General features: G+C 41.1%; 1 protein-coding gene across 1 annotated transcript; it reads right to left on the bottom strand.

Moving 5' to 3' along the window:
• Positions 1–9212: 9212 nt before the first annotated feature.
• LOC147855984 (glucuronokinase 1-like) lies at positions 9213–12845 on the bottom strand. The gene is made up of 6 exons (XM_087329811.1): positions 12615–12845; positions 12051–12200; positions 10542–10730; positions 10332–10448; positions 10086–10246; positions 9213–9663 (listed from the first exon to the last, which is right to left on the bottom strand). The coding sequence occupies exons 1-6, from the start codon at positions 12813–12815 to the stop codon at positions 9423–9425; spliced, it is 1059 nt and encodes a 352-aa protein (XP_087185937.1). The 5' UTR covers positions 12816–12845; the 3' UTR covers positions 9213–9422.
• Positions 12846–13266: the final 421 nt, after the last annotated feature.

The raw sequence follows: 13266 nt of genomic DNA, 5'->3' as shown, positions 1-13266 counted from the left end.
CACAATGTGAACTTTATACTTGGGCGCATTGTCGGCTTCTCCAATCTTCAATTTGTAGACCCATTTATTCCTGAGTGCTCTCTTTACCTTTTGGTAGCTCTACTAGGTCGTAGGTATAATTCTCGTGCAAGAAATCCATCTCTTCTTGCATTGCATTTAGCCACTTCTCACTATGCTTGTCGGTTGTGGCTTCTTCATTGCACTCTGGTTCACCTTCATCAATCAAAGGGATGTATTGACTGACATATATTGGTGGTGTTTGTGAAAGTGTTTTTAGAATTCAAGGTATTGAAGTCTACAAGAATATAAGGTATGGTGCATTCACATACGGAGGGCAAGATCACGAACCAAGGTCTCAAGGATAAGTCAAACTAAAAGCAAGAAAGATGGAGAAAAGTAAAAGAAGAAAAAAGCGGGTCACCAAAACATAGTCTAAAACGAACGCTCGTAACTCATTCATTTGGAAGCCAAATATAATGTGCAAATATGGATTGAAAAGTTTATGAAGAGAGCTATACGTAGCTTTTTAAAGCTCTAAATTTGGAGCTTGGACGAGGGAGATATGACGATTTGAAGATTGTTGTGTCATAGATAAGAATAGGACTCGATGAAAAACTCTAAAAAAAGCATAAAAAAAAAGCAAGGGAAACTTATCTAGTGGAAGAGAACTTTATATAAAGAAAGAAGAGTAAGTTGGTAGGAGGGGTCTCTTTCTTGTGGTGTTTTTCTTGCCTATTCATGTAGTGTGGTTGTGTTGTTATCCATACATCGTTGTAGACTTGGATTTATGTATCTTTTTTCTCTTTTCCTTCCATCATGATTATTCATTATCAATAGATCTTTGTGGTTTTGGATATATATATCTTCCTTCTCTCTTCTTTCTATCATCTGTCTCTCATCAATGTTCTTCTATCTCTAAGAGGGTATCTCCTTCCATTCATCATTGGCTCCGGCTCGGATGTCTCTGCCAACTCTTCTCTTGGCTCAGGTTCATTCATGTCGATTGGTTGTCGGATGTCCACTTACTCTGATTCATATTCTTCGATCGACTTCAATAGGTCTGTCGATTCTAACTCATAGGTCAGTTGCTCTGAGTCGACGGACTCTGATTCAACTCTTCCATCTAGCTATCTCTGATTAGCCAACTGTGTCAGTTCAACTAGTCTTAAGGTGGTAGTCGAGGGCAACTGGGGAGTCGATTCCGACTTCTATTTCTTCTAGTCCTCAATTGTTTTGTATTCCAAGAAAACTACATCCCGACTCCTCACCACCTTCTTATCCTCTACATCCCATAGCCTGTAGCCGAACTCATCCTCCAAGTATCCCATAAATATGCATGGTTTCGACTTACTATCGAGCTTCGACCTTTGATCCTTTGCAACATGCATATACACTAAGCATCTGAACACCCTCAGGTGTCGGCAAGAGACATCCTTTCCCGTCCACACCCTTTGTGGGACATCACCTTTCAATGGTACTGAGGGGGACCTGTTGATGAGGTAAACCGTTGTGTACACCGCCTCAACCCAATATGATTTCAGCAGTTTGGCATGAGAGAGCATGCTCCTTACTCTCTCCATGATTGTTTGATTCATCCTCTCTGCAAGCCCGTTCAACTCAGGGGTCTTCGGCAATGTGTATTCGATTCGAATACCTTGGGCCTTGCAGTATTCCTCGAACTGCCCTCTATATTCACCACCATTGTCGGTTCAGACAACTTTCAACTTCCAACCTAACTCCCGTTCGGTCCTTGCCTGGAACTCCTTGAAGAACGACAATACTTGATCTTTTGAATTTAGTACGAAAGCCCACAACTTCCGACTATAGTCATCGATGAAAGTTGCAAAGTATTGTCTGCCTCGATGTGATGGACCATCCACATAACACACATCTGTGTGTACTAGTTCTAGTGGCACTTCTCTCCTTCTTGGTGGTCTTGAGTGGAATGTTGCTCTACTCTGCTTTCCAACTAAGTAGTCGACATGCTTCTCTAGATGCACTCCCTTTACCTCTGGTATAAGTTTCTGGTTGGCTAATAGATGTGGCCTAGCCTCTTATGCCATATTTGTCCTGCCGAGTCGGCTGCCACATTCACTTCCGACTTGCACAATCGGGCTTGCATCATATAGAACATGCCTTCTTTCAATGCTTGGGTCACTATGAGGTTTCCTCGGTAGAGCTTCCACTTGCCATTCTGAAAACTACCATTGTAGCATTCATCGTCCAGTCTTCCAGTCGATATAAGATTCAATCTGATATCGAGGACATGTCAACATCCTTTAGAGTCAATCGACACCCTGTTGACGTCGTTAGACAGACACTTCCGATTCCGGCTATCTTGCACTCCCCATTATCACCCATCTTTACATAGCCATGATCCTCGGCTATGTAAGTCGAGAAATACTCTCTCCACGAAGTGATGTGGAAAGATGCATCGGAGTCAATCACCCAAGTGCATTCTTTGCTTGCCAGGTTTGCTCTTGCTTGTTCACAAATGAACAAAAGTTCTTCATTGCTTGTAGCAATAGTTGACGTGTTCTTTTCATTAGGAATCTTCTTGGGTTCGACACCTTTGTCCTTCCTCATGTGTCGACAGTCCTTCTGGAAGTGTCCAGGTTTTTTGCAATAGAAACATGTTAGCTTACCTCTAGACTTCGACTTGGCTTGAGACTTTTCTCTCCTTGGTGGACTCCTTTGCCGATTCCTTCCTCTACCGATATATTGAGCCACATTCGACTCCGATTGGGACATGTGTCCCTTGTCCTTCCTCATCGTCTCCTCATTCAAGATACTTGTTTTTACTGCTTGTAGAGACAAGTTCTCTTCTTGACACGAGGTGTTGAGGGTCACCACTAGGTTCTCCCAGTTGTCCGACAGGGTGCATAGTAGCAGGATTTCCTGCATTGCATCTTCAAGGGCAGCAAGTTGGTTCACATACCCCATGAATGTGTTGATGTGTTCGACGATGCTCTCACTGTCTCTGTATTTCAGTTGTATGATCTTTCTCATCAGTGAGGTTTTATTGAGAGCGTTCTTCCTCTCGTATCGACCTAATAGCTTCGGCCACATCTCATGGGCCTTTGTGTCATTCGCCACATGCTGAAGGACACTTACATCGGATGGTGGCCACTGTCTTTTTGTTAAGAAGTTTCCATTTCGACTCTAATACCCCCGTGGGTATTTCTGCTTTGTCGATTGGCTCGTACAGGTCTTTGACTATGAGAAGGTCCTCCATTTTTATCTTCTAGTCTGCATAGTTCTGAGAGTTCAGAACTATCATACTTGAGAAGTTGCTCACACCTCCTTCCATGCTTGCACCTCTAGCTCTGATACCAGTTTGTTGAGAATCGAATCTCAAACCTATGAGAAAGGCTAACTCGGAAATACAAAATACACACGAGAACAACAAATGCACAATACACAATGATTTACGTGGAAACCCTAAATGGGGAAAAACCACGGGAGAACAAATCTTCACTATACATTGGATATACAAGATGATGAGATAATAACACTCTCTCTCTACATAGTGTAACAACCACATAGGGCTCTTGGCATCAAACCTCACTCGGCTACGACGCCTCTCTCTCTCTCTCTCTTTACTATATTTTTTGCCCTAGATGCATTCATACTCATACATCATATGGGCTATTTACAAATGTAGCCCTGACTACACATCGTTACTACTACTATTATTATTGTATATCTCTTCCTCCAAATCTCCATGAAGGAAGGCAGTCTTGACATCCAGTTGCTCGACTTCGAGATCCATGTTGGTCGCGATGCTCAACACTATTCAAATTGACATCATCTTTACGGCTGAGGCAAATATTTCGTCGAAATCGACACCCTTGGCCTCCATTCGGCATGGTCGGTTCTTCTTCGAATTCTTCGGCCAAGTCAAATTTGATTCCTCGTTTAGCCGATTGTGGCTTCTTTCTCTTAGGGGGTATCTTTGGCCTCCATTTAGCGCGGTCGGTTCTTCTTCGACTTCTTTGGCCAAGTCAAATTCGGTTCCTCGTTTAGCCGGTTCCCCTTGTTCTTCAGTCAGTTCTTGACTTTTCCGAGTATTAAATCGGTTGATTGGCTCAGATTTGATTTCGATCGAATAGACTTCTACTCGATTCGGCTGAGCGTCGACTTGGCCCGATTCGATAGTTGGAGACTTATTCTCAATCTCCCAATCGACGATCGTCTTCTCTTCCATGACGAAGATGTCTCAGATCCTAATCACCTTCTTCTCGGCTAAGTCCCATAGCCGATAGCCGCATTCATCATTGTTGTAGCCGAGAAATATGCATGGCCGAGATTTCAGATCGAGCTTCCCCCTCTGATCCTTTGCGACATGCACATAGGCAAGACAACCAAACACCCTTAGATGTCGGTACGAGACATCTTTGCCGCTCCACACCCTTTGTGGAATATCACCGTCCAAGGGTACTGAGGGTGATCGGTTGATCACATACACTGTCGTCATCATCGCCTCAGCCCAGAACGTCGTCGGTAACTTTGCATGTGCAAGCATACTTCGGACCCTCTCCATTACGGTCTGGTTCATTCTCTCAGCCAATCCGTTAAGCTCTGGCGTCTTCGGCACGGTATACTCGAGCTGGATTCCCTGCGCTCGACAATATTCTTCAAATAATTTGTGATACTCTCCGCCATTGTCTGCTTGGACTGCCTTCAACTTTCGGCTGATTTCCCTCTCAACCCTCGCTTGGAACTCTTTGAAGACGGATAGCACCTGATCCTTCGACTTCAGCATGGAAGCCCACAAATTCTAGCTACGATCGTCTATGAAGGTCACAAAATATTGTGAACCAACATGCGACTTTGTGTCCACATAACATACGTCTGTATGCATGAGTTCAAGCGGCATTTTCTTCCTTATCGGGGGCCTTGATCGAAACGAGGTTTGATTTTTCTTGCCAACCAGGCAATCAACACATTTATCCAGATGCAGTTTCTTCACCTCCGGTAGGAGTTCTTTTTCGGCTTGCACATGCATTCCCTTCTGGATCATGTGGCATAACCTCTTATGCCACAACTCACCGACTGTGTTGCCTGCCATGTTTACCTCGTTTCGGCATAGAGAAGCATTCATTATATACATTGTGTTGGTTTTCTGGGCCTGACCCATGATTAGGCTCCCCTTGTAGAACTTCATGACACCATTCCGGATGCTACTCGTGTAACTTTCATCATCTAGCTGACCAACTGATATCAAGTTTAGTCGAACTTCCGGAACGTGCCGAACATCTCTCAACACTAGTCTACACCCGGTCGATGTCATCAAACATACATCTCCAATGCCAACAATTTGGCATGCTCCTTCATTTCCCATTTTGGAAGTGCCCCGACTTCCCACAATAGAAGCACATGGGCCTTCCCCTCGACTTCGACCTTGTCCCCGACCTATCTCGATTCTGGGGACTTCGATTTTGGTCTCTTCCTCGATTTGTGTCACTTTTTGTGACAAGGGCCTTTGGGTCGGTATTGGACTCTTGGTCCTTCTGGTGAGCTTCTTCATTCAACAAGATTGACTTCACCCGCTCTACGGATAAGTGTTTCCCTTGCGGTTCCGCATTGCCTAATGTGACAACCAGCATTTCCGAGTTGTTCGGAAGGGATCCCAACAACAACAGTGCTAATACCTCGTCAACAAGAGGTACTTCTAGAGAGGTGGTTTGATTCATCGGTTCTTGGAAGGCATTAATATGCTTCGCCATGTTGGAGCCATCTTGATATCAGAGTCTCACGATTTTTGGAAACTGAGACTCTGTTCACGACGTTCTTGTTTTCGAACATCACACCAATCTTCTTCCAGAGGACGCCGACACTCGTCTCTTCATCAAAGTTGTTGTATAGACTCATGTCTATAAAACACCTTATATATGTTGCCGCCTTCAGATGCATAACTTCCCAAGTTGATGCATCGATCTTGTCTGGCCTTTTATCTCTGAACTGCACTAGCAACCAGAGGTCTTTGCACACGAGCATGACCTGCATCTTCGACTTCCACACTAAATAGTTGGAGCCGGTAAGTTTGAACATGCTGCCGAACGAGTCTTCCATCGCTCTGATACCAATTTGTTAGGATCGAGACCGGTCACAACCGGTTCTACTTCGAACGTCCGGTGCAAAATGAGATAGATAGTACACAGGCAGAAAAACGTGAGTGCGGAAAAGAACAAGTACAGAGACACAAGATGTTTTACATGGAAAACCCAAAAAGGGAAAAACCACGGGGGCCACAAATCCCAAGAAACAGATCACTGTGTAAAGAGAGGAATACAATGAGACTCGCAGGCACTGACCTCGAGCTTGTTCACGTCTAATAGACGGTTGCAGAGTTACTACTCTCACTCACTCTCTCTTTCACTCACAGAACTTTACAAATATAGTCTTCCGAATCAGCTATTAAATCGATATTGGTTCTCGATTTTGATCTCGACCAAGGCCGAATTACCCTTGTGTCCTCGATTCGTTTCGTTCTCTTCTTCCCATCCGGAGGGACATGTTTCCCAACATAACTGAACTATCTTTGGAAAGGATGAACACTAGATTTTGCCCAAAATACAGCCTTCACAGACATGCTTTCAAGGTGCCTCAAGTTTGGGCATGGAAGACACCATTTCATATTTCTGTAGGCAAAGCAAACTTGCAAAATTCAAATGACCGAAACATGCATGCCAAACCTTTGCATCTGAAATAGCCTGAGAATCCTATATTGCGCATGTTGAATCATTTATAGATCTTTCATAATCAATGAGCTTATACAACCCACAACAACATTTGAAGCAATAATAACATCGCCATTAGACAAATCATGAATTGTGCACCTGTCATCAACAAATTTATAACCAAGCCAATCTTGGCTAATGCTGAAACTGACAACAAATTTTTCTTGATCCTTGGCACAAACAAAGCATTTGACAAGGTAAAAGAACCACTATCAATATTCGTCAAAATGATCTTACCAACACCCATAACTGGATAAGATGAGTTGTTGGCGCATGTGAAGTATTCCTTGTAGGGGTAGGCTCAAATGAAGTGAAGAAATTGTGATGCGAGGTAATATTTTTGGTTGTCCCATTATCGAAGTACCAAACATCTGATTCTACAACAGACATACATTTTTCAAGTGAAGATGGGTCAAAATTGCAAACAATAGTAAATGCCCATTCTTTATTTTGCACAAGATTTGCAGACTCTGTTTTCAGTGTACTAGAGATATTTGCAACAACCAATCTTGACTCTTTTTTCTTTGCCTCTTTTGCAACCAATTGTGGACAATTCGTTGTAATATGGTCATTTCCTTTACAGTATTTGCAAAACAGTTTTTGTTTTGCTCTTGTTTTTTTCATTCACTTGTGAATTATTCGCAAATCTCTGCTTGCTAGGCATAGAGGAGGAAAACACGCAGATTTTTTTTTTCAGCAACAGAAAAATGCCACCATAGATTGCACACATGGACTATAGATGGGGCCGTCACCTTGCTATTCACTCATTACGTTGCTACTCAAACGTCGCTTAGTTGCTCTAATACCACTGTTGGGTTCTTGTTTTGAATCACAAAAACTTAACCACTTTAGGGTTATGAGCATATTTATAGATAGGGGGGAAAAGTCTCCTAAAGAGGGAAAAAATGCCCCTGTAGTCCTAAGTGTGTTCACACACATCACTATCCTAAGTGTCCTAAGTGTGTTCTCACACATCACTACCGAAACATATCAACAAAAATAATGAAAACATGGATAAAGTATGATAATTTTCATGGAGGTATATAAAAAAGAGGGATTAGAGGGCTCATTCCACAAGATCTAGATCAAATATGTCTTCCCAAACGACATCAATTTTGGGTGAAGTTTCTATTTCGTTGACGATGTCTAGTATATTAGATTGTGATAAAAATCATTCATTGGGTTAAGATATGAGAGTGCAAATTGTGAGGACATGAGCTCCTCTCTTAAGGGCATAGCCACCTTCTGGTTCTTCCATAGAAAGACGAAAGCTAAATAGAACATGCAAGTATGTGACTACTCGGTATCCTTGAGTGCAGAAGAGAACAAATGGGCTAGAGCTCCGACCATGTACACGATGTAGTAGATTAATCTAATTGAAACTGGACGAGATCTTGAACAATTTGTCAAGATCCTAAATACAATCTTGCATCTCTGTCTTGTTGGGAAATCCTAATCACATGAGCATCTTGAATAAGTGGGGGAAGCTACCTACAGAAACAATGATTTTGGATGTAGTTAGGATGGTGAAAGGGAAGTGGTATTGGCCTAAATGAGGATTGGTACTATACCTACAAACTAGATAAGTGTTGAGTCTCCAAGCAATAGGCTCTAACTCTAAATGCAAGGAGCAATTTGGATATGCACCTGGTATGGGGCATATCGTACCAATCCTATGAACTTGAATCAGAATGTAAAAATCCAATGTGATTGCTAGAGAAGCAAGCTCAATCTTACCTACAAGAAGCTAACTCAATGCGAGTAGCAAGTAAGGACAATGGAGCAATAACTTTCCATCTAGGAGCTTGAGGAGATACTTGCTCTTGAGGAGTCTTCAAGGAGCTATGAAGTGAAAGTATGAAGATTGAGGAAGCCTCAAACAAAGGTTTGGGCAAATGCTAAATGCTAAGGAACCAAGAAAATGCACAACAAGAGTCTTAGTCGTGAAGTCTATGTATCTAGGGGACAAAAGTAAAAACCACAAGTGACACAAAGGCAATTATAGGCCCAAAAATAAGAAGTTCAATTAAAGGGTCACGCTAAAATGAAATAATTAGAATAATGGAGTTTGCTATATGCACCACATTATCACTTCATTACATTATCTACACATCATCCATCACAACCAATTTCTTCTAAAGGTTATTTTAGTTTTATGAGATTGGAACAAGATTATTACGATGAGACATAGATTGCACCTCAACCCTTAGCTTACTCATATAATGTGGTTAATTGAATCTCACACTTGTTCGGCAATGTACATTTTTGTTAAAAGCAGATCATTACTAGATGAGTATTGTATGTTTCAATAGTAGGTACCCCTCCACTTGTTGGAGCAAGTAGGAATGAATTATGATCACAGTTTGTAGTTTGAATGTTGGAGCTTTTCTCACAAATCAAACTCGAGCACTATTGATCATTGAGACCAAAGAAGAAACCACAAAAATTTGGAATGAATTACTAATCAAGTTATGTGAAAGAATTCCACTTTTTATTCCATCAATAAATGTGATTATTTCATTAGTTTTTAAGTCTATAATATTAAAGGTAGTAGACACATATCTTGCCCTTTAATAACGGAGGTCAGATACATCGCTTTGCTAAGTATATAGGGTACGGGCTTAGTACAGTAACAAACACCAAGTAGATGAGTATAAGCAGAAAAGCAAATGTGCATAATTATTCTTGAATATTCGTAGAAGATGCCATAACAAATGATGGCCCGATAAGGGCTCGTTCCACGGTAAATCCAGCAGCTTTGCATGCATCCTCAAGCTCTTTTACCTGGCTCCCTCCATTCGGACAGAATGCAATCGCAGCACCTCCACTCCCAGTGAACTTACAAGCAGCACCCACACCCTGCGCTACTTGTACCATTCTTATATTTTTCTCCCCAAGAACCTCGTCTCCAAACATAAGCCTAGGTTGTACCACAAAATATTTGTTCAGGTAAACATGAAAATTGAGGGAAAACCTTACAAAAAATGCCGCCAAGAAAATTAGTCATGAGAGAGGGGGACCAGCATTTATCAAAATTAAATAGTTAAATAAATCATGATTATTAAGCAAATGAAGTGTATAATCCAAATATCATGCACTCTATGTTGCTACTGATTTTTCTTAGTGTTAGATTAATTTTCAGTTTCATCTGATTATGGGCCTAATGGGTAATTAAGACCAAGCCCACAACATGCTTTTTTAGTTTCTAATACAGATATAAGCATTATTTTTAGTAAGTTTCTAATATTCACTATTTGGCAGAAACAGCCCCCCTTAACAAAACAGTATGGGAAGATGGTAATGGACTGGAATAAGAGATCCGTAACAAATGAGATGCGCTACCTTCGCAACTCGAAATTCCGATTCATGAGCTTTGCAAGCAGTAAATGGTCGTGACTTTCTATGGCTGATCTACCTCTCACTGCTAGTTCAGCAACCTCTTCCATCCTTGACCTGATCAATGCATCCCCATCTATCCATCGTTTGCGCACAGAGCTATGAACCTGAAAATGTTATTCCATGTATTTCAGCCAAAAATCCTCATGTTTTAGAGCATCGTAATCTAGTGTGAAGTTTTCCAAATAGTGCCTTGCCAGAGTCACTGGGATTCTCAGCATAAATGAGGTAAAGATCTGGAAGCAATGACGCATCCATTGGTATGTATGTTCCATGGCCTTTACTCTCCATATATGTCTTGTTGAAATCCTGATGCAAAAGAAAATGATGATAAATAATTGAAGAAACTGAGAGGGAAAGAATCAAAACCATAAAAGTGAGCAAGGATTGAACCCCACATACCATATACACCAGGCCACCATAAACTTGAATAACACGATCTTGTAGTCCTGCTGTTATTCCAATCTCCTCTTCTGCACTCAGAATTATTGACGGCCTGTCCTCTACTTTTACAAAGTGTCCAACATCATAGAAGTCCAGCAAACAACTCAAAGCAGCACAGATAATGGCACTCGAACCCGAAAGCCCAGCCTGCAAACAACAGAATCACATAAACAACTACGTTGTTTCAACTGTATTCTACTATGGTATGAAGAAGAATCTAGTATTAGAAACAATTACCAGAATATGCTTATATGTATTAGAAACTGAAAAAAAAATGCTTGATTATTTTCAAAATTACCTATAATACGCTTGCACAAAGTTGGAGATTCCTAATCACATGAAAAATAACATTAATAATCATACCTTAAATTTTAAGAGAATAAATCCACAATAATAAGAATTTGTTTCTGCTAATTACACGAGTAAGTACTCATTGCTCCTTAGTTAGAAAATGCGCATGTCCTAATTGATAGGTTTTACATTCTTAATCTGCTAATTATGCTTGTGAACAGAAAGCGGGCATGTCCTAATTGAGAAAACTAGAAGATTAACCAATCAATTGTGCTTTTAATCGAGGTAATTAGAATTTTTGATACATATATGCATGCCCAAGTCATTCCTCCTATTTCCATGTACACAAGTATTTATGCATGCATAAACATCCCCTATACAATCTTTTGCATACACATCACCTATATGCAATACCCTTTCCTTAAAAAATACATGGATTGCGGAAGGATGTTAGCTTTTATGCTGTTATGCATACACACCAGTAAAATTCAACCAGCTTGGATCTAAGAAGTACAATGCACAAACGAGAAGAAACAAACTCAAAATGCATTGAATACTCTACGCATGTTTCAAACCATGGATATTTTGTGGCTAGGAAGAAGAAAAACCTAAAAAATGTATAGTGTGTGCATGTGAGTCAAGCGAATAAGTGACACATCTTAAAATACACTTATGTTAAGGAATCAAAATTCCGTATCTTCTGGAGACACCCAGGAATGTGTTTGCAGATAAACCATCACCAAGGAACGCTCCACAGTGTCATACATTTAGAGGTTGTTGTGTTCTGCTTTATTTCAAAACGGAACAATTCCATAAAACATGTATACACACACATGTGCATATATAAAGCAATTTAGCTCACTCGTAGTAAGAAATAATGGCTACAGTTTACATATGCGTGTGTGCGAGGTTGCATGAACTTAAAAAAATCAGTTCAAACAAAGAAATACATCAGATTCCAATATACATTGACAAAAGCTCAATCCAGAAGAATTTCAGGTATGGATATTTCCAGGATTTGTTTTTTATGAGTTTCAGAAAATGGTTTCTGAAATTTCAGGTATGGATATCTTGGCAATTCAGAAGAAAGAGAGAGGGAGGGAGAGAAGGTAACAATCAGAAACTTCATATAGTTCTACAAAAATGAATTTTCAGAAGGAAAATTATTGGTCTTGCCTGTCGTGGAATGTTGACATCATAAGATAAGGTGAAATTGCCAGAATGCAGAGAAATCTCATGATCGGAGCAATACTGATAGAATCTCTTGCATGCAGACAAGAGAAGTCTCACACCGCCATAGAACCCCTCATTCTCCACTCTCTTCACCTGAAAGTTAGTTCATCTATGGATAAGAAACATCTTCTTCTAAGAAATACAAAAAAGAAAACAAGAGAATAGAGAGAAAAATGAGAATACATTTACAGAAGAAGAAAACAGAAGAATCTCAGAAGAGAGGAGTTATACAAATATGTTGTAAAGAGACTGCTTTCCGAAAACACATGAAACGAGGAGGACGAGAGAAGACACACATGAGAAAAGATTGTGAAGAAGATCTGAAGCAAAAACATGCAGAATAACGTATGTCAGATGTTTACGAAATTTTGATGAAACCGTGGAAAATCTATTTATCATCAGCTATGCATGATGCACAGAAAGACAAGGAAAACAGAAGAAGAAGAAGAATTAAAATGACAAACGAGAGGCATACAGAAGGAAATGGAGAAGGCGAGATTTTTTTACCAGATGTTGCAGGGATTGGAAGTGGAGAGGATCATGGCGAGGGTGAGGACGAATGACAAGGATTTCTGATGGCGAGAGGGTGACCTCGGACCAGAAGTTAGCGAGGGAGAAGGATATGGTGTTTCCGAAGTAGGCATCGCTGGGATTCCCAAGCAAGCCGACGCGGGCGTAAGCTCGATGATGAATATCTCTGTCCGCCATAGCCGAGGCTGAGACCTGCAGGAGAAGCCACACAGCAGAAGCAGAAGCAGAAGAAGAAGACGAAGAAGAAGAAGAAGAAGAAGAAGAAGCATGAAACTTACTTTAACCAGGGTTAGCAGGGAGCTTAACCATGGTTAAAAGTTGACCATGGTTATGGCGCTTGACCACGGTTAAATGCTGACCATGGTTATGGCGCTTAACCAAGGTTAACTAGCTCACTAGGAATGGGCGAAGGTACCGACCAATGACATCCCACCCCGAAGAAGCAACGCCATTGGACCGCCTAATCATTGTTGCCGCGAAGTTACACGCGTGTGCAGTTGCGAAACATGCGCGAGACCATCGGGAACTTGAACTAGCGAAGATGGGATTGGCGGAGTTGCTAGCGTTAATGAGCTTGTGGATATAGATTTTTTCTCTTGGTCTTGCTAGAGGAGATAAATGAGCTCCC

This window comes from Azolla caroliniana, unplaced genomic scaffold (assembly GCF_043228905.1).
Source record: "Azolla caroliniana isolate FFs.n. ecotype wild unplaced genomic scaffold, voAzoCaro1.0.p SCAF_13, whole genome shotgun sequence".
NCBI lineage: Eukaryota > Viridiplantae > Streptophyta > Polypodiopsida > Salviniales > Salviniaceae > Azolla > Azolla caroliniana.
This window is presented reverse-complemented; position numbering and strand designations above follow the sequence as displayed.